This window comes from Gopherus evgoodei, chromosome 4, assembly GCF_007399415.2.
Source record: "Gopherus evgoodei ecotype Sinaloan lineage chromosome 4, rGopEvg1_v1.p, whole genome shotgun sequence".
In the NCBI taxonomy this organism is placed as follows: Eukaryota; Metazoa; Chordata; order Testudines; family Testudinidae; genus Gopherus; species Gopherus evgoodei.
The window spans coordinates 43418767-43445609 of NC_044325.1; the positions used below are offsets into that span (position 1 = coordinate 43418767).

Genomic DNA, 26843 nt, shown 5'->3' on the forward strand with positions numbered 1-26843 from the left:
AATACTTTGAATCTGAAAAATATGGGATCATCCTTTCCCTTATATACCTGCTTGGAGTTAGTGAGTCCCTGAAGTCATTGCTAACTCCTAACCTATTGAGGAATGCAGCTCCCTGGCCCACCTCAGGGGTTAGTAATGGCATTAGTGGTCAGCCTCTGCTCAGCTCTTGGCAAGAATAAGCAAGGATCACATTAATCTGTCAACAGTTGGGTTTTAAAGGGTATTTATTTGTAACTTCTTAAGATTTGAAATGAGTATTTATTTGATTTTTATTCAATAACATTCTCATTCAATGTAGCTGCTGAATGTGCTCTATGGTACATCTGTTTGGAGTTAAGAGTGGCTTTGTGCATGATGATTCTGGTGAAGTTCCAGTCTGACACCCTCCAGATATTGCCCTTCTGTGCAGATACAGCCCTCGCTGCAGATGGCATTAGTGTTATGTATAAAGTCAAAATCTTCACCCTCCTAAGAAGCCCAGTAATTCCCTGGTGATTCCATACCTCTTAATTCAGGCCCTTCTTTTTATCTCCTCTGCCTACTTAAGCACTCAGGAGGAATGAGTAGGTCAGGGAGGTAAGAGCAGAGGAAGATGTACAGTTGAGCAGCCCTTGCCAATCTGCTGCTTCAACAGTAGTGGGTGGGGAGGGCAAGGCAGCATAGGCTCAGGCACCAACATGTGCTCTTCTTTTTCAGGAGAGGAAGGAGGCAGGGAGCACTACTGCTGTGCTAAGAGGTGAGGGATGAGGAGCAGGGCTACTCCTCCTTTAAGAGGCACAGAGGCAAGCAGCCGTAGCTCTTTTCTCTTCCCAGGAAGGGAGAGGGGAGTGAAGAGCAGAATGGCCCAGTCCTGGAGGAGCTGGAAGGTAAAGTAGCCCCCTAATTCCAAGTAGCATCAGTGGAGGGGCCCTGCAAGGAGGAAGAGAAGCAGGATTTTTTTAAGGGTAAGGCCCTCCCTTCCCTTCTGAGCAGCCTGGGCAGGGGCTCCTCTCTCCCTGACCCCCTAACAGCCAGGGCAGGGATGCCTGCTTCCTCCCCAAGCCCTCTTTGAAGTGCCAGGGCAGGTACCTCCCTCTCAAGTTGCTTCCTTCCACAACTTTTCCCCCAGGGCCTGATCAGCTAATGCAAGGAAACCCTTCTTTTTACTCAGTCTGGCTCTCAACTTCCTAAACACCAGATGTGGAGCAGGGTCCTGCCCCACCCCTTAAATATTCTGCTTCTGACTGTAAATCTCCATGCCACCTCCTACCCCCCACCCCACTGTGCAGTGCATCAGTGACTGCTATGTATTTGGCCCTGTGCTACATATTTTGGAGGGTCCTGCCTGCATCTGAAAGACTAGAGGAATGAGCGATGCACTGTCTAGGCCACCAGCTGCTGTCTGAAACAGGACTTAATAAATAAGGAAGACACGTCTGATCTGTGTGTATATATACCAGGTATTCTAGAGACAGCTGATGTCATTGATTCTCATTTGGAGAGCTCTACTCAGGGCCAGTGTTCTAGAACTGTCTCCAAGATAAATTTTTCCCCTTTAGCCAAGAAGAGACTATTTCCTTTCTAGGTAATTGGCAGCTGATCCAAATAATCAGTAGGTAAGGTGGACTGTACAGTAGATGGGAATCTCAGTGTTCAGTCCTGGCCTTCTGAAATAGAGACATCTTTCTTCTGAGGCTCAGTCCACTTCATCAGATTTGCCCCCTTCGTGTCTCCTTGATTAAAGACAAATGCTCTTTATATATGGTGTGCAGTCCCAAGCTGGTATATGTGCCAGTCTTATTACCTCATTGTGTCTATAGTTATGTTTGCTGCTGACTGGAGTAAAAGGGCCTTGACCCATCTTCCTTTATTGTTATTTCACCAGAGTAGCTTGTATTTCCCATAAACACTCAACAGCTGAAAGTGGAGAATATTTAATCTACAATAATTAAAGCTTCACAGCTTCCAAGATAAATCACACTTTTTTCTTTGGTCTTTCATTTCCAAATTATGTGAACATATTGGTGACCTTGTCACCTGGGTACTGAATGAAAATATATGGGTGACTGACTGACTGAGAACCACTTATCTTTGGGATGGTTTACAGTCATCACTAATTGTTAGTAAAGTCAGTAACTTAGCCTTTAGTCTTGTTAAGATACTTCAATCAAGTCTCTAGCAGAAAGCATATCCAGTTAGCAAGGAAAGGATGCTGTATAACCAGCGGCTTACAGCAGTTAGTTCCATTCAGTGTATGGCATCTTAAGCCCCAGTTAGATCAAAGGAATAACCTCTTCTCCCTGTCTCACTCCTCGCTAAGCTACAGCTTCCTTAGTATCTCTGCCCACATACCTACTAGGCTTGTATCCAGCCCTGGTACCTATGGCTGAAGCAGTGTTGGGGAGACAGCCATTTTCACTGCAGACATGGGGAGCTGTGCCTCCTGAGTCTGAGACGAAAAGTGAATTCTGAAATGGATTCTAGTTTTGCAAGGCAGTTAGTTACCTAAAAATATTCACTTTGAGGAAAGTTCTTAACTTGTTTCCATGGAGCGATGCTTTTGTGTCTTTTCCTCTCCTATAGTTTGTGGCTAGAAAAAACTAAAACCTCACCAGAGAAAAATTATTTTCTAGTTGGCAAAGTGTGTCTTCCTTCCCTGTGTTTTTGTGACTGAATGTGAAATTAATTACTGGTTTTGGTATGTTCACCTGTATTATGAATGTTATACACACCTGGGAGTTTGTTTAGTAGTTTCTATGGCACATTCAGAAAGGGAGAGTATGGACAAACATAGCTTTTTTTGTGCAGGTCCTACATAAAAAACAACTCTTGTACTTAAATTTACAACAGTGGAGACTTAAAATCCCTAGCAGATTCTGACAGTGTCAAAGGAAATCATAAATTGCCACAACTCCCTCTTCCCTTCCCCATTGCAAGAGTATTGAGAGCAGTAGAAATCTCGGTAGTGTGTATTGCATTTAGATCACAGAATTAAAACTCTTGGGGCCTGTTTAAACTGAAGTCGTTGGCAAAATTTCATTGACTTCAATGGCAGCAGGAGTAGGCCCTTAGTTTTCAGACTACTTGGATGCCTGTGATCTGGACCCTTCCAAAGGGTATTTGTAGGGTTTTGTGTGCCACTTCTAGGGCAGACACTTTGATATTCGGGGCATGTTAAATAATTTTGTGGTATAATGTTAAGTCTTTTTTTTAAATGTTAGAGCTGGGATGAAAATGGATATTCAGACCTTGAGAGGGGGAATTTAAATGTCTGTTTTTAACTTTTCTTGTGGGAGTTGAAGAGGAATTTCTTAGGACCTTCTCTATTCTAGAAACTAGAGAACTTCCTGGCCAAAGCACTTTGCCTTCTTTCTCGCTGCCTGTGAACTTGCATCCCTTTTTAAGTAAGTGTGTCTGTGTGTGCACGCCATGAGGCTGCATCAGTAGCCTCCAGTGGGTAAATGTACAGAAACAGTAAGTGTGGCTGGACTTGTGGAGCTGGGCAGGAGATAAGTGGGGGAGCAATGTTAAATGTCCAGTGGCTGTGCCTTGGTGGCTCTGGAGCAGGAAGGAGCTCATTAGATATCTTTGCAGGGTGGGGTTTAGGGAGGGATCTCTATTCTAGTACACTTGCATCCCAGTTGGATTTTTTTCTTTTTCTCCTCTCCTCCCCCCAGAAGCCACTCCCTAAGAATTTATCACATGGTGCCTTGAAACAAGGAGTAAAACCAGAGCCATAGACTTTATTATTCACTTTCCTCAGACCCTTAGTTGCAACGGTTTCCTCCCCCTCTCTTTTCCATCTACCTTCCAAATAGCACACTTAGTAGTCGGGCTGGTGATCCCTTATAGTCTGTCACAGTTTCAGGGTAACTGCACCTGTATCACCCCACTCTGGTCCACCCCAAGAGTGCCCAATCAGGTCTCCAGCTGTCACCTGTCTCTGGCCAAGGATGCTTGTCCCACTCCCTTTTCACTGGACGTTTTAAGGCTGCACATGTCCTTGTCTTTTATATTGTGATATCCCCAGCAAGCCAGTCTGCCGAACAGCTAGTGCCTGTGTGTTGCTTTCTCTCTGAGGGCTATGAACAGTGTATTTCCAGCAGTTATGAGTTACCACACAGCTCTTTCTAAGCAAGCACCCTTATTAAGGTAAAAGCATTAAGGAGAACCTATAAAAACAATACATTCCAATACACATGCTAAAAGCTTATCAGAGGTTACTCTGATCAGTCCTAGGGGGCCCTAATAGGCCAAAGTCTTTCCCACCTTCCACAAGGATTGGGGCTTCCCTCAGATATAAGACCTTGTCTGTTTGCAGGATCAGAAAGGAAGCCTGAGTCAGTTTAAACCCAGCTCTTTTATATCAAAAGCCCTTTGTCAGTTTGTCTCCCAGTTTGAACCCATAAGTGTGCAAGCCTCCTGGGGGGTGGTATCTCTTTACAGGTGTTTACAACCTAAGTCAGAGGTCACAACCTTTCAGAAGTGGTGTGCCGAGTCTTCATTTATTCACTCTAATTTAAGGTTTTGTGTGCCAATAATACATTTTAATGTTTTTAGAAGGTCTCTTTCTATAAATCTATAATATATAATTAAACTATTATATGTAAAGTAAATACGGTTTTTAATGTTTTAAGAAGCTTCATTTAAAATTAAAGTAAAATGCAGAGTGCCCCCCCCGCTCCCCCCCCCCAGGAACAGTGGCCAGGACCCAGGCACTGTGAATGCCACTGAAAATCAGCTTGCGTGCTGCCTTTGGCATGCATGCCATAGGTTGCCTACCCCTGACCTAAATGATTCATCTTAATCAACATCCACTGTTTTTGGTTCCTCAAGGAGCTGTGATGACCCTCCCACCTGAAGTTTCATATAATCCCTGGCCCCCACTTATACATAAACTTAAAGCAATATGGTTCCCAAAGATATTGCATGTGGCTGCAATATCTGTCACTCTGTTCCTGGCAGATTAAAACTGTCTTAACTGAGACCTCACCAAGGAGCTAAGGATTACCACTGAAAGTCTGAGCTCTCTGGCACCCAAGGCTGGCTCTAGCCATTTCGCTGCCCCAAGCACAGCAGCACGCCATGGGGGGCGCTCTGCCACTCGCCGGTCCCGTGGCTCCGGTGGACCTCCCGCAGGCGTGCCTGCGGATGCTCCACTGGAGCCGCGGGACCAGCTGACCCTCCGCAGGCATGCCTGCGGGAGGTCCACCGGAGCTGCCAGCTGCCCTCCCGGCAACCAGCAGAGCGCCCCCTGTGGCATACCGCCCCAAGCACATGCTTGGTGCGCTGGGGCCTGGAGCCGGCCCTGCTGGCATCACAGGGCCTTTGCCTTCAAAAGGTGTCTGCTACTAGCGGGCATGCATAGTGGAATACCTAAGTGCTGTTTTTTCTTGAGAGCTGTAGATGTGTGGATGCCAAGGCAGTTAAAATGAGAGAGACTTGTGACCATGCTAACAGAACACAAAAATAGCAGATCTTGTGGCCATTCAGCCCTCCCCTAGTGGCCTGTGTGAATCCAGAGTTGGAGTTGATATGTGCTGCTGTGTACTATGGAACTAGATGAAGGATCAAAGGTGCAAAAATATCTAAATTGTAGATGACTTGTTCTCCTTTCCCATTCTTGATAGAACCACGGGAGCAGTGCATTGCTAGGCATATCCATATTAAGAGGGCATGCAGCTCAAATAAGGACAGTCATTGAAATTGTACCATGGTAATTTTAGAATTAGCCTCATTGACAAGAATTTAGCAAGATTCAAAGAGCGATGGGACACTTATGAATAACAAGAATGTCCAGGATTATTGCAATAAATACTAAATTAAAATGAAGTTCTAGAAGAGATCACACACTTCAGGGCTCAGATCAATCTGTTACTATCTGGAGTTGGGAAGAGACTTCCTGAAGGGACAGGCTATCCCATTGTTTGCCTACTATGAAGTTTCTTGCACCTTCCTCTGAAGTATCTGGTGTGGGCTGCAGCTGGAGACAGGATACCATGTGAGGTCTGATCCAGTATGACAACTCTGTGTATTCTGGTCTCCTAATTACCTGTGACTTCTGGAAGTATCAGCTGAAGAAATGTGTACTACTTCTCCTTTCTGACAGTGTAAGACTCTGATTCATATAGAATAAGAATCTGATTTGTGTAGCTAGAATGGATGATGGGTTCAATCCTTTGGGCAAAAGTGAGATTCATAGATTGAGATGTTAGATGCCAGCCATCATGCCAGGAGCTATAGAGGCATCACCAAGTGACCACTTTGAATTTTAGTTACTTTTGAAAACTTTCAGTGGTTTACGGCAGCCTCCAAGAGGCCTCGGTACCCTCATGACAGCAGTCTACAAGATGGAAAGGCCAGGCCCCACCTCATTGCAACATGCACCTCAGTAGCCTTTCAGGGGGAATGTCTTGTAGCCGGACACACCTTCAAGGTTTATTTTCTTGATCTGTGGTTTTCTTGTCAGTCCTCATCTGTGTTATGTGAAATGTTTCATGTACTGTAGTTTCAAACTGAGTTGGGTTCTCTGCACCAAACTGCTGCTTTTTGCCCTTTTCAAGGGATTGTTTCTAAATACCAAAAGGATACTTTACCAAAATGTGGCACTGAATGTTTTGCTCTATGGCCCAAAGAAAGTCTCTCTTTCTAGTGTGCTTGCATTTCCTTCTAGAGCTGGGTTAGTGTGTTTATATTCAGTATGGTGTGGCTGTTTTGTGACATGTATTGTTTGAATTCCAGACTCTTTAAATAAACTTTTCACTATGCAACCATGACTCTTTTGTCTTCTGTGAAGGTGAGTGCATGCTTCAAAGCTAAAACTCAAGACTTCAGGCTTTCAACAAAAAAATCTGAGCTGAACTTGGTTTTGAATAGCAAAGCAGAGAGGAATATTCATAGTGAACTTTGCAGCAGTGCTGGACTTCAGCAGCTGGCAACTACTAGGGATGTTCTCCTTACTCATCTTAGGTGGCATAAGCAGGGCCCTACTGTTGGGAAGCTCCCAATACTTGGAGCTCCTCTGGTATTGAGCCCTGATCAGATGCTTTTTTAAGAAGTTTATCATTCTGTTTTAAGATGGTGCTGTGAGAGGTCTTGTAGTCAGGTGTCTTACCTCCTTTGACAGTGACTTCTAACAATCTGGTGCAAGCAGGATAATTCCTCAACTTTGAAGGATATGGGTGAATTAGTCTTTGAACCCTTGTGCTTAAATTTAGTTGTTTCCCCACTTAATACAATGGAGATTGCAATATAGTTCCCTTTCCAGGATGACTCCAGTCTTCTGATCTCGCACAGACTGGTAAGTGGCTTGCCAAAACCATGCAACATGGAGACAGACTCTTGCCTATGTTTGGTCCAGCACAACACTCTGTTCCTGAGTTGCAAATAAAGCTGGTTTATGTGATGCTGGGGAATCAAAATATCTACAAAGTCTAATATAGGTGGTGGAGCAAGGCAAGGGGCTACATATTTCATCCAAACTATTTTTTGTCCAGATGATAAGGTCTTGTTGGGATTTTCTTGCCCTTCAAATGAATGTGATTTTTAATAGCAGCAGCAGACCATGCTTGCAGGGCTGGAGTCTGAGGGCAGGAGTACAGAGGCTTTTAAGAATTAATCAATCCCCCGTTTCCACAAGTTAGGAGGCAGCTCTGTCTGCTCTTGTCATAGTATCTGTACTGTAACCCCTAGCAGGAGAGGGGAGGGCTAAGGGACAGTTATTCTCCATTTCATCACCTTTAGAATTGTTGGAGGGAGAGAATGTTTTGTTTTTTGTTTTTCCAATTGAGAGATTATTTAAATTACCCAGAAACCATGTTTTTCTTCTCAGCCTCTCTGGATAGGGGGCTGTAAGGAGATGCACTAGGCCAATCTAAAGGCTATATTTAAATATCTCCAAGGAGCAGGCTGTTTGTAAAGAACAGCTGCTAGTGTAGCTGTGTTTCTGCTTTTATTTTGTCTATCTGTCTTTGACCTTACGTACCCTTCACCATTTATGCAGCATTGGGTGCTTTTAGGGAGTTCAGAGTGGAGGGACTAGTACAAATCTTAGGGCTCCTTTCACAGTGTGCATGTGGCTCCAGTTTGTATTTTTTACCCTGCTGTTTTGCTTTGAGTATTGTTGTGAATGGATGGGTAAGAGCATACAGGGTAGTGGTAAATGTAAAAGATATTTTCACAAAGCACATTCTGAATTTATTCACACTGGAAACCTAATTCAAGAGTTGTGCTGATCCAGTCATGGAAGAGAAAAAAGGCCATGTGCTCTAGGCCAAACTACCCATTGAATGCCCCCAGTGACCTATCTACACTCTCTATTGAATAATTTCCAGTGGCAGAGGCAGAAAACTGGCTTATGGACAACTCTTTAACTCAGGGTAAGTTTCATGCTTACCTCTGTTAATTGCTCAGCTGTGTGGTTCTTACACTGATTGTACCACACACACTTTCCTAACTCTTGGACACACAGGGGGAACCAGGAAGGGACACAGCCATTGCAATGCTGAGCATCACAGCACCAGCTTTTAGAAAATCATAGGAACAATAATTCAGGCTTTGAATCTCAGAAAGCACCAGTCCTCCCTATACAATGAATGGGGAGAGAGAGGTGCCTAAGAATACAATCCACAAAAGCCAGCATACTAGGTGGGAGTCTGCCTAAACTACCCAATAGGAGATGCCAACCTAATGCATGTGTCCTAAACCTGTTCCCTCTCAGAATTAGGTACTAGCTCTATTTAGCAACTGACAAATGGAGCTGCCTGGATTCAGACAGCTTAGGTGCCTAAGGTGTTTCTTATGGGAATGAGTTCAGCAGTTCCTTTGCTGCACCTACAACAGCTGGAGGAGGAGATGCGTGTCCTAACCACTGAAGTAGGGTCATTCTCACATTCTCTCTCCCTCTCTGCTGCTGGGAAAGGGATGGGTTTGGAACCCTGGGCTGCGGGGATCCTTCTCTCTTGCATTAGTCTGAATATGTCTGAACTCAGGCTGTTAATTTATTGGCTTCTGCTGATTTTACTGCTAAGGTCCTCCGTTGTTCTGTTTTTCTGTCCACCCCACCCCAGAGCCATGTGCATTGCACATAAAACTGTGGTCTACGCTTGGAAACCTGCTACCTTTGACGGGGGCCTGATCTACACTACGCGTTTAAACCGGATTTATCAGTGTTAAACCGATTTAACACTGCACCTGTCCACACAACAAGGCCTTTATATCGATATAAAGGGCTCTTTAAACGGGTTTCTGTACTCCTCTCCAACGAGAGGAGTAGGGCTGAAATTGGTATTACCATATCGGATTAGGGTTAGTGTGGCCGCAAATTGACAGTATTGGCCTCTGGGCGGTATCCCACAGTGCACCATTGTGACCGCTCTGAACTCGGATGCACTGGCCAGGTAGACAGGAAAACGCATTGTGTGGGGTGTTTCAGGGTATATGTTGTCAATTTATACCCCCTCCCTGCCGTGAAAGAAAAGGGAAAAAAATCATTTCTTGACTTTTTTTTAATATGTCACCCTACGTCTACTGCATGCTGCTGGTAGACGCGATGCTGCGGCACTGAACAGCAGCATCCTCTGTCCTCCTCTCCCCAGTGGCAGATGGTACTGTACAAAAGGACTGATAGCTGTCCTCATCATCAACCCATGAGTGCTCCTGGCTGGCCTCAGGTGAAAAATAGGAATGACTCCCGGTCATGGTATAACAGAACAGCTGGTAACCAGACTCATCATAGCAACTGGGGGCTGAGTTCCATCAGCCCCCCCATTTCATGTATAAAGAAAAGATTCTGTACTGCCTGGACTATCATAGCAGTGGGATGCTGGGCTCTTCTCCCCACCCCACCATTTAATGTCCTGCCTGGACTATCATAGCAGCTAGAGGCTGCCTCCCCCTCATTTTATCTCACTAAAAAGTCAGTGTTTCTTATTCCTGCATTCTTTATTACTTCATCACACAAATGGGGGGATACTGCCACGGTAGCCCAGGAAGGTTGGGGGAGGAGGGAAGCAACAGGTGGGGTTGTTGCAGGGGCACCCCCCGTGAATGGCATGTAGCTCATCATTTCTGCAGGATCTGACACAGAGCAGCTGTGCTCTCTGGTTCTCTGATACACTAGTTCTCTAGTACACTTGCCCCATATTCTAGGCAGGACTGACTCTATTTTTAGATAAACCATAAAGGAGGGATTGACTCAGGGAGTCATTCCCATTTTTGTCTTTGCGTCCCTGGCCAACCTCAGCAAAGGCTAGCCAGGAGCACCCATGACAGCAGCAGACAGTACAGAACAACTGATAACCATCATCTCATCACCAATTTACAATGGTACAGAACGATTGGTAACCGTCTCTGCTACCTTGCAAAGGCAAATGAATGCTGCTGTGTAGCACTGCAGTACCGCTTCTGTCAGCGGCATCCAGTACACATACGGTGACAGTGAGAAAAGGCAAAACGGGCTCCATGGTTGCCATGCTATGGCATCTGCCAGGGCAATCCAGGGGAAAAGGCACAAAATGATTGTCTGCCCTTGCTTTCACAGAGGAAGGATTGAGTGACGACATTTACCCAGAATCACCCGCGACACTGTTTTTGCACCATCATGCATTGGGATCTCAACCCAGAATTCTAATAGGTGGGGGAGACTGCAGGAACTATGGGATAGCTACCCAAAAGTGCAACACTCCAGAAATCGATGCTAGCCTCAGTACATGGACACGCACCACCGAATTATTGTGCTCTGTGTGGCCGTGTGCACTTGACTTTATACAATCTGTTTTACAAAACCGGTTTATGTAAAATCAGAATAATCCTGTAGTGTAGACATACCCTGGCTGTCAGACATAATCCTCTTCTCTTACCACTTCAACCTGGTTCACAGACAAAGGGCTCAAGCTCTGCCAGAACTAGATCCTGTTGTGTACTAAGCTCCAGATCCAAAAAAAGCACTGACCATGGCACTGATTTCTGCAGTGCTCTGATTACCAAGGGGAACTGGCCAATCTATGCTGTAACCGGGACTGGACTTGCTTGCTGCCACCTCTACCACTGCCATGATGACTTTACATGGGTGTGGGCTAAACTTGGTTTAATAGCTGATGTCCAGCCTAATGACAGGACCAACTGGTGTGCCCCCTTCACGGCTGGGGAATGGCGGAAGCAGTGATGTGGGTGGGGTTGTCTGGGGAGCTGTGGAGGGGGGGTGGATTGAGGTCAGACCCCTCTACAAGAATGAATACAAGAAAAGAGGAAAACCGGGGCCTGGGGAAAGGGGTTTGTTCCCCCCCCGTTATGGGGTACCGCCGGTTCCTTCCAGCCCCAGGATCGGGGCCCTCAGGGGGTCCCCAGATGGGGCTGTCCTGTTCCTCTTCCTCTCCGAGCTGAGTATAAAGCCCGAGGCTTCCCCCTACCTGCTCCCTGGCCATGTTGCTTTCCAGTCCCAGCCCCTCGGCCTCAGGCAGCGGGCGGTCTCCGCACCGCCGATGGAGCTGGGCTCCCGGGGGCCTTGGGCAGTGGGATGCGCCGGCCGAGGTGCCCCGGAGCGTGGCTCCGGCTCCAGGCACCAGCCTCCGCTTCTACGTGCTCTGGTCGCTGCAGGAGCCGGCCCGGCAGCTCAGCAGGTGAGATCCGCGGCGGCAGGGACCCGGGGACGAGCACTGTAGGCCCGGCCACCGGCTCTCTCGAGTTCCACGGGGCCTGGGGCTTTCCCGGAGGCTCGGCCTGCGCGGAGCCGGTGGGATCCCGGCCTGGGCTCCGAGCGCGCTCAGCCCGCACGGGTCAGGGCTCTCAGCTCTGGCAATTCCCCGCTTCGCCTGCGGGCGACGCCACTGCTGGCACCCATCCCGCAGGTGTGCCGCTGCCCCGAGTCCCCGGCGTGTGAACCCCGCGGGACAGACAGCCCCTGCCCCGCCAGCCCTTAGCTGTGCCAAACAGTGGGGAGTAAACTAAACGCAGCTCGCTAGTACCCGGCCTTCCTCTCTGGCTCTAGAAGCGGTAGGTGGCTTTTACGCAGCACTTCCTACAGGGCTGGTGCAAGGATGTTTCATGCCCAAGGCGAAACTTCCACCTTGCGCCCCCACCTACCTGTGGTGCCCGCCCCAGCGGCAGATCCCCCCTCTGCCCTGACACGCCCACCCACCGCCAGCTCCACACCCTCTGCCCTGAGGCACCCCTGCCCCACCTCCTTCCCAAGCACACCATTGCCGCTTCACTTCTCCGCCTCCCAGGCTTGCCTGCCAATCAGCTTAGGCACCGCAAGCCTGGGAGCCGGGAGAAGTGAAGCAGTCACAGTGTGCTCTGGGAGGAGGCGGGGTAGGGGTGAGCTGGGGCAGGGAGTTCCCCTGCGTGCAGCCTACCCCCCCCCTTACTTGCTGCAGGCGGCCCTTCCCAGGCTCCCGTGCTCCAGCTCCCTCTGCCTAAATACCAGTGGCGACTGGGGCAGCTGAAGATCTGGCTGCTGGGGTTGCTGCCGAAGAAAATGCTGCCCCCCAAATCCTAGTGCCCTAGGCGACCACCTAGGTCTCTTAAATGGTTGCACCCGCCGTGACTTCCTACACTCTCAGTGCTGTGCCAGAATGAGCCCAGGGCGGCTGGCACAGTAATACCCTGGTGTGGCTGATTAAAGACAGCAGTTGCTGGGCCCCTGGATTGTGGGCACCTAGCAGGTGACAGGGATGTCAGTGATCTGGTACTGAGTGCCATCCTTTGTTTATGTGGCTGCTGTGTCCAGAGGCCCTAGTCAGGATTAGGGACCAACCATGGTCCCTTCTCTAAGGAGCTTGTACATATTTAATCAGTTTGAAATGTGTTGCCTTTCAATTTAATTAAATTATGATTATTGTTTATTTGTATTACCGTGGTGCCTAGGAGCCGTGGTGGACCAGGGCACCACTGTGCTAGGTGCTGTACAAACACAGAGCAGTAAGGCTATGTCTACACTACCACTTATGACAGGAAAATATATGTCGCTCAGGGGTGTGAATATTCAACCCCCCAAGTGACCTAAATTATGCCAGCATAAGCGCTAGTGTGCACAACGCTGTGTTGGTGGGAGAGCTTCTCCCACCGCCATAGCTTCTGGTGCTTGTGGGGGTGGAGAGCTCTCTCTCGTTGGCATAGAGCAGCTACATGGGAGATCCTGCAGCAGCGCGGCTACATCGGTATAGCTGTGCCGCTGTAAGGAATCTAATGCAGACATAGCCTTAGGACAGAGGTTCTCAAACTGGGGTGTGTGGAATGTATTTTGGATGGGGGGAGAGAAGCTTTAGGGAAAAAACCCTTCCTGCACACAGTCAGAGCTGGGTAACCAGAGAGCAGTGGCCGTTGGCTGGACGGTGGTATGGTACCCTTACTTCATACCATTGAGCAACATAAGTTTTGCCAACATAAATGGTAGTGTAGATATGGCCTAAGACAAGAGCCAACAGTTGGATATAGACAAGGGAGTACAAGGACCCAGTGAAATGATACCGATCAGCATGATCGACAGTGGTCTGTGCACACCAGCTGCCCCTCCATTTTCAAATTGATTGAATATCCTTTGTCCTTATATTATGATGAGAAAGAGTAATAGAAGCATCTGATTTGCCCTCTCTAGCCCATTCATTATTTTCTGTAGGTTAATGACATCCCCATTTATTCATCTCCTCTCTAAACTAAATAGTCTTAATCCTTTCAGTCTCTCCTCACATGGACATCTGCCCAGGTCTCTCCTTGTTTTCATTTGGGCTTCCTCTATTTCTGCTACACCATTTTTTTTTTTTTTGTTATCTCTTCAAGCAAATCCAGCCGGATGTGTTACCAGATTCAGCTGCCTCTGCCGTTGCCAAAACAACTTGTAATCTTTGGCTTGGGTGACTGGAATCGTTATTCCCAAAACACAAGCATCACTGTGGAGGTGCTGGTGAATCCAGATGTTAAGCCACAAAGGATTGGCAAATTGGGGTCTGATGTGAGGTAAATGTTGGGGCTTGGATAGGCACTGATATGCTGCCAATGGTTTAACAGGGAGCTCCTTGAAAAATGCTCCACATCAGGGGTGACAGAAGTGATATGTACTGGGTACATAACAGTGATCTTTTCCCATCATCTCCCAATTCTATCAGCCATTCCACCCCAACTCCTCTGTCAACCCATGCTACCCCATCCCAGCCCTTCCAGGAGGTTCTTGTAATTGTTCCTTACATCTGTGACAGCAGTGAGAGATGGGCCCCTATGGTCTTCGGCTGAGGGGTGCTTTGTCGTGTGGGGAGTGGATCCCTTCTGGTGGGTGCTGGTGGATGGTTGGCGACTAGGTCCCCTTTGTTATTAGAGGTCAATCTGAGCTGATTGCTGGCAGATGTTTCTTCTGGTGTGTGGAGGGGCAGGTCTTCCTCAGCTAACAAGGGAATAGAGGACGTGGAGGGAGTGGGTCTCTCCTAACTTATATGGGGAGTAGTGGGAATAGGGCTCCAGGTCTCGTTCCTGGGACCAACTCTTAAAACTCTGGGCTAGGGTTGAGCACTAGCAAGCTGGCCCCAACGGGAAAATGTGCTGCAGCACACTCAGGCAGTGCAGAAGCTGCTTGGTCCCCTCTTCTTCCTTGTGGTGGCCAGCTTTGGGGTGAACAGGTCTGACAGGGTGCAGGACCCATGGGGGATACGGGCATGAAGCTCCCCTTACAGCAACTGTTGTAGCAGTGGGGAGCACAGATGTAGCATGGCAGCTGCCAGCAGAAAGCACCCAGCCAGCTCTGTGCTAGCACAAAAAGCGTTGAACATTTTTGCAGGCAGAGCTGATGCGTAGGCAGGGAGAACCTGACAAGTTTTTATTTTTCGGCCATCTTTCCCCTCTCAAAGATTGTAATCAATTATTTTGTCTGCTCTGATCAGCCCCCTCTGGCAGATAGTGCCTAATGATTGTGGGCAGGAGAGTGTGGTGATTGTCAAGGAAACGTCCCAAACTGAACATAAAAAATGTGTGGACTCCTGTGGAGAAGGCCTGTAGAATACAACTGCATAGTTTTTTCTGACCATCCTATAGAACTTAAGTTAGGAACTTAAGATGGGTGGGAGAGAATTTGGAAGGGCTCCCCAGCTCACCTTTACCCCCCTTATTGGTGTGGCAATTTCCCCCAGATCAGCCCTTCTCCCCAATATTGTTACTAGGGTGAAAAAGAATCCTTGCAGCCAAGGGATCTGGAAGGAACAGAAGGGGGGGAGAGCTTCCTCCCAGGGCTGAGTGCTTTGTGGCCTGGGGGCACTGAATTCTGTGGAACATTAGCACTGGTAAGGGAGCAGGATGTCTCCCCTGGGCAGTGTCCACTGTGAGCTGAGATTCTGTGGTCCTTGCACAGGTCCCTTGTGTGGGAAGGTGACTGGAGGGTGGATGTTCTGATGGCTTCATTGAAACAAATGGACTGTGGCAACCCTGTTAAACTTCTCCTGACTGTCAATGGAGAGGTAAGAAAGCAGTTCCCTACATATCCTGTTCTTCCTATTGTGGGTGCTGATTATGGCCTGCAACACCCCCTGCTATTCCAGTGCTTGGTCTCCTCCCACAGATGTGCTAATGCACCTCAGGCCTGACCTGAAGCCCTGCTGTTCCAGACCTATGTTCTATGCACAGGTCTACCAATGCACCTTTGACTTTTAAATGCCACAGGATACTAATAGATAAAGGATGTTTCAATTTCATTCTGACCCCAGTTCTTGGTATCCAGGCAGTTGGTTGCCCATGTGTTGAAAACATTGGATCAAGTGCCCCGGAGATGGATCCTCTCCTTCTTGCTATTACCCTCCTTTGTAAAGTGCTTGGAGGTCTATGGATGAAAAGCTTTATAAAGCTAGGTATTATTATTGATACAAGGCTGGAAAGTTCCTGATTGCAGCGCTCCTGAATAAGGCTCCAATCCATGGGCTGAGTTCAGACTCCTTGTCTGTCTGTCCATCTGAGCATCCATGTAGCTTTCCACTCTCTTAGTCCTGCAGATTTCGAGGCCTGTGGCATTGCTGTCAAGGTTGGGAATGATGACCTAGGGACCTGGCATGTTCATATTTGCAATGTTTCAGAGCCCGCACCTGAATCGGTTCCAGGGTCTCACTGCTGGCTGACTCTGAGGATTCCTGCCTTGTTTCACTTCCCTGGGGCTGTTACCAGGGCCGGCTCCAGGGGTTTTGCCGCCCCAAGCACCCAAAAAAAAAAAAAAGCCACAATCGCGATCTGCTGCAATTCAGCGGGAGGTCCTTTGCTCCAAGCAGGAGCGAGGGACCCTCTGCCTAATTGCTGCTGAATACCTGGAAGTGCCGCCCCTTTCTGGAGTGGCCGCCCCAGTGCTAAGCTGGTGCCTGGAGCCAGACCTGGCTGTTACATTGTTTGTAGCTATCACAGCACTGGGTGCTCTGCTTAATTCCCAGCAATAGCTCTGTGACGGTTCCCCCTAGACAGTTGCCTAGCCCCATGGGAAAGAAAGAGAAGCAAAGAAGCTCCACATGAATGAGTATCCACTATGGTAAATACCTCTGGGGTGAGAAACACCTTCATCACCACCAGTCCAAGTTCCAAAAACTGGCTAACTGCTAGATTTCAAAACGTGATTGTAAATTGGGAATCATCGTTGAGCAGCTGTTTCCAATGGGGTCCCACAGGACTCGGTGCTTTGCCCTACACTATTTAACATTGTTTTCTTCCAAGTCATTGATAACATAAAATCATCACTGATAGAGTTTGCAGATGACACAGAAACTGGTAAATAATGCAGAGGACAGGTCACTGTTTCAAAGCAATCTGGATCACTTGGGAAATTGGGTGCAAGCAAACACTGTGTTTTAATACAGCTAAATGGAAATGTATACATCTAGCAACAAAGAACACAGGCCATACTTACGAGATGGGAAACTCTAGCCTGGGAAGCAGTGACTCTGAAAAAGATTTTGGGGTCATGGTGGATAATCAGCTGAACATGAGCTCTCAGTGTGATGCTGTGTCAAAAAGAACCAGTGCAATCCTGGGTTGCATAAATGAGGGAATCTCAGCTAGGAGAAGCAAGTATTTTCTCTCTGTATTTGGCACTGGTGCAACCACTGCTGCAATACTGTGTCCAGTTCTGCTGTCCACAATTCAAGCAGGATTGTGATACATTGCAGAAGGTTCCACCACGAGAATGAGTAAAGGATTAGAAAATGTGCATTACAGTGATAGACTCAAGGAATTCAATCTATTTAGCTTAACAAAGAGAAGGTTAAGGGGGTAAGTTGATTACAAGTTATAAGTATCTATGTGGGGAACAAACATTTAATAATGGGCTTTTCAATCTAGCAGAGAAAGGTATCATACAGTCCAATGGCTGCAAGTTTAACCTAGGCAAATTCAGACCAGAAATAAGAAATTTTTGACTATCAGTGTAATTAACCTTTGGAACAATTTACCAAGGGTCATGTTGGATTCTCCATCACTGGCAATTTTAAAATCAAGGACTGGATGTTTTTCTAAAAGATCTGTTCTGGGAATTATTTTGGGGAAGTTCTATGGCCTGTATTATATAGGAGGTCAGACTAGATGATCATAGTGGACCTTTCTGGCCTAGGAATCTTTAAGAGCTGGAACCGGGCTCCTGGCCTGCAGTTGATCTCTCTCGTAATTTAGCTTTTTTCTCACTCTGTGAGTGAGGGAGACTAAGCCGCTGGTGTGTATGAAACATGGGGGCAGGCTGAGAATGTTGTTCTTATGCTACTCTGCGGTCCCTGTCTGTCCCTTAGCTGCTCAAGGGCATCTACAACAGCACCCCCAGTCGTCCGTTTCTGGCACCAGAGCCCACCCAGTCACCAGTCCTCCCGGAAGATACCACGTCCCCCATCCAGGTCTTGGACGATACCACTGAGGTATGTGTACATTGGACACCTCAGCTGTACCTTCCCACCTCTCCCTTGCTTGTAGCCATTCGAGGCCAGTGAGCTCTATTTGCAGGTAAAGCCATTGGCACACTCGCCTATCAGGGCCCTGGCTGAACAGGTTAGTGAAGCTAAGGTCTGGTCTTGCTAGAAAGATCAATGAATTGTAATGTTCCTCACTTGAGTCAAATGTACCTGGTGTCTACAGGTAAATGCTTCAGCTTGTCACTATCCTGCTCTCCCACCTTCCAATAATGCCCCCGTTCTTGCTCTGCCACTCGTCACTTGGCAATCTGAAGATGGACTGCTGGCTGGGCATGCAGCAGGAAGAACAGCTGGTGGCTACATGAGCTTGGTTCTCTCCACAAAATTAGCCTCCACCACAGTAGTGGGCTAACTGGGGGGGTCCTGGCTCACCTGTCCCTTTGTCATCTCCAGCCATGGATGAGACTGATCTAAAGAGCCAAGTGAGATATAGAACAGGCTTACTTTTTCTCCCAGAAGCCACAGGCAACCGATTCTGCTGTCACTTCTGTTGGACAGGTTAAAGGTCAGAGTTTGGAGGTAACTGCCAGAGCACAAAGGACCAGAAGTAAGGATTCATCTCCACCACCAAAAAAGTTGTTGATGCCCCTTACCCCAGAGTCACCCACTGGCCAGAAGGCACCCAAGGAGGCCAGGAGGAAAATCCGCAAGCCTAGTCCTCTCCAGCTAAAGCAGCCTAGGAAAGTCTTGTTTGAGCCCAGGGCATGTGAAGGGGAGCAGGATGCTGAAGGTAACTCTGGTTCCATAAACTTGGCATGAGATGCAGACATTAGGATGATTGCTTTCAGGGTGTCTATTCTGGGTCTTGCCTGCTTGACTCCCAGACCTGTGCGTGCTGCCTCTAGGGACAGTTGCCCAGTGTGTTCCTAACCCCAGCCAAGAGGGTCCCCTGTGTCCCTCTCAGAACCCTGAGAATCTCTCTCCGGTTCTGTCCTTGAACAAATGGCTTGAGTGTGCAACCTCTGCCTGTTTGGTCGGAAATGGAACTCGGGGTCTCCTGAATGCCACTGCTCTGCACCATGTAATAGTTCACCTAGCTCTTCGTCTGTAGGTGTCAAAGCACTTACAAATGAAGATAAATGTAATTATCCCCATTTATAGCTGAAGAAACTGAGGCACCGAGAACATTACCCATTGTTGCACAGTAGGTCACTGACACAACTGAGCTGAGATTGCCGGTATCATGATCTTTAGTCCTGTACCCTGTCCATTGGGCCAGCCAGTCTCCCTTACCAGTACTATATCTCTTGGTCTTGTGGACACGTCATTAATTGATGTCAAATGCAGAGCGTGCTAGGAGAGTATTTTTAAAAATGTTCTTGCATTGAACATCCTTTATATGTAACAGTCTGCAGGGAGTTGGCTGGCTCACAGAGACTGGGGAATTGGAAACGGAACCTTTGTCCTTTAGAGCATTGGTTCCAATTCAACCCCAGCTTGGGCCAAAATCTGTAAGCCTTTGAAGGCTATTTATTGTATGAAATGTGGTGGTGGGTCTTAGTCCCATTCCTAGGGAAACAAGTATCCCCATCCCAAAACCACTGTCACAATGGTTCCCCTTATTGGCAGTTTGAGCAGAGGAGTCATGGAGCCTGATTTCCTGTCTCACCCTAGACGGGTCCCTCCAGGGAGTGGGTGAAGCACAGTGGCAGAGGGAGGCCCTGCTTTACTTGTACCTGTTCTGGGGATACAGATACCAGCTCTCTCCAGCGCTCTCCCTTTTTCACCATTCACCAGCACTAATCTCACCTACTCTCCTATGCTTTGAGACCTAAGTCTCTGAACCTGGAGGTTCGCGCAGACAGGCGAAATGAGCTGGTGGTGACTCTTCACTCTCTCTGAGTCAGCCTGTCACCCCGATATGTGGCTGGATTGGAACCAGTGTGCTAGCATGTATCCACTCCCATGGATCTCCATGTTCAGAAGTGTCATTTCCATGGCAGTGTGCCAGGGTAGGGAGAAGAGGCATTTGCACTGCATCACAGGATTGAGTAGCTTCTAGGAGGCGACTCCCTGCTGCTGCTTTCAGGGGACCATCATCTGTCTGTGTTTTCTCTCTGCAGACTTGGAGGTGAAGGAGCTTCAAGGTGAGAACCTGGTGCTCAGATCCTGGAGCCACTTGGGGATATTGTTCCTTTAATGTCATAGGCCTTGGAGTGAATATTCATGTTTGTCCCTTTAACTTCCTAAGCCTCAGGAACTGTGAGCAGGCTATGTGTACTCTGCCTGCCTTCGTGGGGTTGCCCCCAAACTATACACCCTGGGCATTGTGAGAGGGACAGGAACTATCTCCAATGCTGCTTGCAGCCTCCCTGAAATCTGAGCAGCCCCACCGGGTACTTGGTGGGGCTCACTAAGGTGGGGGGTGGGTGGGTGGCAAAAATGATGCATATACTTGACCAAACTTTTTCCAGCTTCCCTGCCAGTTAGTATGGGGGGCTGTTGGTAAGGGAAGAACTTTGGAAGGGAAAGGAGAGGGAAATGGAAGAAGGGAAGAAGCTTCCCTAAAGAACTAGCTGGGGGGAACCCTGGCCTCTCACCCCCCACATGCCCTAGGAGCTGGCAGTCCCCTAGTCACCAGTCTCTCCCAATACCCTTAAATGTAGGAGAAAAGAACTGGACCTGTCCACAGCTGAGGATCCTTTCCTGCATGGATGCTCAAAGGGATCAAAATGCCCCCGACCTGCTTGTCATGAAGTGCAGGGAGCATGATCCTGGAGCTAGCCAGACTCCCCACTGCTGACTTCCTGTGTTACTGAGAATGGGAAGGGGAAACCCCATGATTACTCCCTAAAGCCAACAAGAAAATCCCCATGCCCAAGGGGCCCTGGCCTCCAGACCACTTGGGTATAGGTATGTAGTGCTTCTTGTCCTACCATCTGTCCTTGGGGGTTCAGGGCCTCTGGCTACCACCTTCCCATGAGAGTCCAGGCCCCTGCCTCTTCACTTTGCCTTCTCCATGGAAGCAAGGAGACCCTGAGGCCCCCATATCTGGTCCAGTGACACAGTTCGGTTTGGTCTCTCCTCCTCCAGTCTGTCCGAGCCCACGATGGTGTCACGCCATGTGCCTCAGTGACCCAGAAACAGCCATTTTGATTGGTGGAGAGGGAGCCAATCAACAGCCTTGCAAGGATTCTCTCTGGAAACTAGAGATTGGTGAGAAGTTTGGGGCTGGGCAGGGGAAGGCAGACAGGGCCGGCGCTTCCATTTAGGCGACCTAGGCGGTCGCCTAGGGCACCAGGATTTGGGAGGGCAGCAGACTGCTCAAGTGGACCTCCCGCAGGTGTGCCTGCGGGGGGTCCGCTGATCCCGCGGCTCCGGTGGAGCATCCGCAGGCACGCCTGCGGCAGGTCCACCGGAGCCGCGGGACCAGTGGACAGTCCACAGGAACACCTGTGGGAGGTCCACTGGCGCCATGGGACCAGCGAGCCGGTCCTGTGCCTAGGGCGCCAAAAACCCTGGCGCTGCTCCTGAAGGCAGAGGTCCCTAGGGACGGAAGGCATCTCTGGGCGAAGCATTTGGTCTGCTCCGAGCCAGGCAGATGAAGCATTCCACCCATGGAAATGCCATTCTGTGCTGAACCCTCTGCAGGGAAGGCAGTATTATTCTGCATGGATAGGCTGGAAGCCACTGGCTCCTTCCGCTGGGATGAGAATGTAGGAGGATGCCCCCGTGGCACCTCAGCTCACACTGCTATGGGCAGCTATTTCTCCATTTTTCTCTCTTGCTCAGCTTCCTCCTTGTTCTCTGTTTTATCCTTTTTACATGTTCTTTGCTGACTCCTCCTCCTCTCCGCTCCTTTCTGGTAGCGCCATTTCCCCCTTTTGGTCCCTCCACTCAGCAGAAGGCTGCATGCTGTTGAGACTGGGGGCCATCCGTTGGCGCCACCCAGTGCTGAGGTCTGTGCCATGGGCTGCAGTCTGAACCTGCAGTCCTGCATGTGTGAGCTGCTCCTGCTGTTGGCTGTTAGGACTAGGAGCGTCATTGGAAGCAGGGAGGGGGAGATGGGTGGCTTTCAAAGAGCAGAGGCTGCGGACACTTTGCAGTGTCTGAGGGGTTTGTGAGGTGAAGCCAGGGTTCTGCCGCTTTCCACACACACATCTTTTCTGCCATGCTATTCCCCAGCTATATGCTGCCCCCACACCCTCCACCACCAACCCCAGAAACTGCTGTAAGCCCTTCCCTCTGGCACTGAGTCAGGAGTGGGAGGAATGAAGGGAGCAGGGTCCTGACCAAAGGCTGATAGGGGATAGGGCTTTTGAGGTGTGAGGCGTGAAGGGAGGGTCTCTGCCCCCTCACTAGTATGGCGTTACTCCGACAGACAATGATTTCTGGTTCCCCATGGATCTGCCACCACTGGGTTCTGTGCCGCCCTGCTCACGTGGTCACACTGCCACCTATGACCTGGACACCAAACGCATCTATGTCTTTGGGGGCATGAAGGAGGGCAAGCCCTACAGCACTATCCACATCCTGGACACATCCACCTGGAAGTGGCTTCTCGTGGCTGTGAGTAGCGGAGCTTCTGCAGGAAAGAGACAAAGCATGGGGGGAAGAGAGAGGAGGGGGGGAGAAGTGTGTTTCTGTCAAGGACCAACAGGGAACCCAAGAGCAATATGCCCATGTCCTTGCTCTTGTGCTCACTCTTTGGCCTCTAGTCCAGTGTCAGGCACTGTCAGTTGGTTCCCATTTCATGATCAGTGGAAGGGATATGGTGAGGGTCATCAATGGGAGCCTTCAGGAGGGCAAAGGGGAAGTGGGCTGTTCTGGGTTCTAATCCCCTCCTTGCTTTGTCCCCTGGGGCGAGCCAAGTTAGACCCAGCTAGGAAAACTTGGTTAAAAAGCTTGAAGCTCACTGGAAACCAGATAGTGCATCCAGTGTGAGTGAGGCTGGAGGCAGAATGGATTGACACTGGATGCTCTGTCTGAGCCAAGCTATTTGGGAGAATAGCACACAAATTGCAGGGGAAATGGTCCCCCATTTGTGGGGAGCTAGTGAAAACCTGGTCTGGGCACCAAGATAATGATCTGGCTTTCTTGGTTTAGAGGCCCTCATCTTGTGCTTTCCCCCTTCCATCTTTGTTTCCTGGAGAGAAACTTTCCCAGCTGGTGATCCCCTGCACCTTCCTCCCTTCCTTTTCTAGGCAGCACTAAAGCACAAGGAAAGCCAGAGGGCTGAGAGAGAATGGCATAGGTGGGATTAGCAGTGATTGGGGTGGAAATGTTTCCAGAATGACCTCCTGTTCCTGTTTGTGTTCAGAACCAATTAGGATCAGTGGGGTGATGCCTCATTCAGGTCAGAGAAAGGTGGGACATAAACTGAGCAGATATTGTCCACCCGCATCTTAGAGTTCTGGTCATAGAGCAGGTGGAGTGGCACCAGGACTCACTATGCCCATGGCCAGCAGGGAGCTGACCCATGCCAACCTGTGTGCTTCATTTTCACGCTTTCTTCCTCAGGCCAAGGGGAAGGTGCCGACACTGGCCTACCACAGCGCCACCATCTACCATAAGGAGCTTTTTATCTTTGGAGGAACTTTCCCCAAGATGGCATCCCTGGAGTCCAGAGCCTGCAGCAACACACTGTACGTCTTCAACCCTGAGTACAAGATTTGGTACCAGCCCATTGTGGAGGGAGAGAAGCCCTTACCTCGGCTCGGGTGAGACACCTTCATTTCAGCCCTCAAAGATAGAGGGAGGGAAGCACCAGCAGGTCCCATTTAGTTAATCTCCACACCTGGAGGGCAGAGCATGATTGTCCCCCACAGCAGGGCCGGCTCCAGGCACCAGCCGACCAAGGATGTGGCACCTTGGGGTGGCACCTTGGGGTGGGGTGGCGCTCGGGTTTTTTTATTTTTTTTTTGGTTCGGCCGGGCAGCGCTGGAGGGTTTTGTTTGTTTGTTTCGGCGGGGCGGCGCTTGGGGGGGTGGGGAGGGGCGCGTAGCTGAGTTAATGGCTCTCCTGGAAGCCTGCTTTTGTGAAAAGAGACTGAACCCTCAATTCCAAGAAGTTCCAGAGGCTGCCTTGCTCACTCACCTCCCTCTCTCCCCAGCCATTCAGCCACTCTGCTGAGGAACAAGCTGGTGATCTTTGGGGGTCAGAGGACCTCTTTGTACCTGAATGATGTGCACATCCTGGATCTGGGTGAGAAGAGGACATCACTATCCTGTTAGGCTATACTGGGGACCTGGGGTGGGAATCCAAGGGCTGCCTGTCTTAGGAAACATGATTGGGGGACAGTGGGTGAATGAGGGCCCTTATGTGATATGGGAAGGAGACAGCCTGGCTCTGAGGTGTCTGGACCAGAGTAAGGGGATGGGAAGCTATGGATGTAGGGAAGGCCTGATGGGGTGGGTAGGAGATGGCTTGGCCCAAGGCAGGGGGTAAGAAACATCAGGCACTGGTGATTGCAAGAAGCTGGGTAGCAGATTAAACTGGTTGCTGCTCTGATTTGATGCAGCAAACCCTATGTTCCCCACGTTCAGCACAGAGGTTTGTGTCTTGCAGTGGGGCTGGCAGAGCTGCTAGGATTTCCATGCATTTGAAGTGTCTCCTGCTTTTTCCCCTGTGTTTCAGGTTACATGGAGTATGTGCCAGTCCCATTTCTTTCAGGACAGCCTTCTTCACGCTGGTAAGATCCTGCTGCAGGATCAAGAGGCCTCTTCTTCCCCCACCCCTCTGTATCTCGCTTCATGGCTGGAACTGTGCTTCCTGCATGCTTGCAGGGCTACCACCCAGCACAACTCACCCTCCCCAGTGCCTGGGCAGCACCAGAGCCAAAGAAAGGGAGAAACCCTTATAAGGAGAATGCTTGGTTCTGGAAGGGAGGCCCTTAAGTACTTGCAAACATAAAATCCTCTGCCCTTCATTAGCATCTTTTGACTGAGGTTCTCTGGTGCCTCTCAGCACCTGCAGAGGTGAGTCACCATGTAAGGCACAGAGAAGAAAGTGACTTGCCCAGGGTCATGCAACAGTTCAGGGGCAGACCTGGGACTAGAACTTGGGAGTCCTGACTCCCATCTGTGGCATGAATCACTATCCCAGGCTTCCTCTCCTAGGTAAGTAGAGGCCCCTTAGGTGATGTTTGGGGGAGGAAGGGCAGGGAAGTTGAGTCCCCTGCACGTTTTGCTCTGGTTATTGTTATGCTTTGCTCTGATTCTAGCTTCCATGCTGCAATGCCAGTGTCTGACCAGAAGATCCTGATCAGTGGAGGCTGCAATGCCAAGGGAGCCCTGCAGGATGTATTCACCTTTCACCTTGGTGAGTAACTCCCCATCCCCTCCTCAGAGCTGCTGACTGACAAAGAATTGCTGAAGGTAGCTGTTGTGCTGCAGTGACAATGCACTTGCTGGTATTTCTGGCAACCTGGTGTCCATCTGTCTCTTTCATCCCTGGTGCAGAGGACAGCTTTGCCAGCAGCAATCATTCCTTTCTGTTGCAGATACCTTTGCATGGAGCACAGTGACACACAGTCACCTCTCCTTAGTGCCCCGGGCTGGCCACATGCTGCTCAACCTCACCTCTGCCCACCTGACAGATGTGGACAAGGAGAGCCAGAGCAAGTGCAACCTGTGCACCGTGCTGGTTTTTGGTGGCTCAGACTGTGCTGGGACCTTCTACAATAGCACAAGCAAGATCCAGCTGGACCTAGAGGAGACCAAGCCCAGGACAGCAGGGGTTCTGTGTCATGGTAAATAGAGACACATGGGTAGACAGTGGGTGGCAATAAATGAATCAAAGCAAAGCAGCGAACCAAGTCTCTGCATGTAGGTGAAATCTGCCCGACATTTGGAATGTCTCCCTGAAACCTGTGGTGACTTCTTGCCTATGCTGGGGCCCATGGACATGGAGCCTGAGGACTGGGCACAAATCCCCAGCCTCACACTTGCATGATGCCTATGCTTTGACACCTAATTATCCTCGGAAGCCTGAACTAAATCTGCAGTGTCCCGTTAGAGGAATTTCCCCCAAGGCTTTGGGCAGAACTAGTCTCTTGCTTTCCTCTCTTGCTGTATATCACTTCTCTTCCCTGACCCAAATCCCAGCTTCTGTTGGGCGGAAATGAAGGTGACCTCATATATTCACTCTTAACTGGGTGAGGAGAGGGGGTTGCTGCAGGTAGGGTGACCAGATGTCCTGATTCTATAGGGACAGTCCTGATTATTTTGTCTTTTTCATACATAGGCTCCTATTACCCCCCATCCTCTGTCCTGATTTTTCACACTTGCTGTCTGGTCACCCTAGCTGCAGGCTCTGAAGAGAGGGCTGTAAGGTGAGGATGTGAGTCACCCACCAAAGCTGGCTGGATCTCAGCTGCAACTTGGCAGTTCCTTTCTGCCATCCAGGAACAGGGTTCTTCTGGCTTGGAATGAATGAGAATTCACCACCCAGAAATCTCCCCTTTGGAAGGACGGGGGACAGTATTGCTAGAAAGTGAGTGACTGGCTTTCTCCAAGTGGCTGAAAAGTGTCTGATGCTGTGTGATGTCTGGGTGTAAGTGGCATGCCATCTGGGGATGGGGAAGAGAACGCTGTCATCTTTGGCTAAGGGGGGAGCTGGCTGCTATGCCAGCAGCGAGGAAGACTAGTTCTCCCAGATTGCTGCTTGGTGAAGGGAAGACATATAGATCACCCAGCAGCCTGGGACAACTAATCTCCTTCATGCGGTCACTGCCGGCGTGGCAGGCATGGTGTAGCGTAACTGTTGGTGGTTCCCTACAAGAGCAGAGAGACCCGGGGTTGGGGTCTAGCTCTCATTATGTTTGCAGGAGGAGAGTGGGCCTGGTCTTCTTTGCACTTAACAAGCATGTGAAATGGTATTTACTGAAGGCAATGGGGGTTACTGTAACTGTGGTGCAGGTGCTAGGACAATCAGGCTGGTGAAACTGAGGCACCCTCAAGCTGGCCTTTTCCCATAGGTACAACTCAATCTTGGTATGAACATTTCCTGTAAAAG

At 49.3% G+C, this 26843-nt stretch overlaps 1 protein-coding gene across 2 annotated transcripts; it reads left to right on the plus strand.

Annotated features, from left to right (window-relative positions):
• Positions 1–10810: 10810 nt before the first annotated feature.
• Positions 10811–26841, plus strand: LOC115649906. Of its 2 annotated transcripts, XM_030559038.1 has the most exons (13): positions 10811–11597; positions 13756–13932; positions 15311–15416; positions 17712–17834; positions 18387–18618; positions 19952–19975; positions 20922–21044; positions 22210–22397; positions 23349–23548; positions 23941–24032; positions 24465–24519; positions 25051–25148; positions 25330–26841. In XM_030559038.1, the coding sequence occupies exons 1-13, from the start codon at positions 11401–11403 to the stop codon at positions 25584–25586; spliced, it is 1872 nt and encodes a 623-aa protein (XP_030414898.1). In that variant the 5' UTR covers positions 10811–11400; the 3' UTR covers positions 25587–26841. The 2 variants fall into 2 exon arrangements, with proteins under 2 accessions (XP_030414898.1, XP_030414899.1); XM_030559039.1 differs by lacking the exon at positions 20922–21044.
• The last annotated feature ends 2 nt before the right edge of the window (positions 26842–26843 follow it).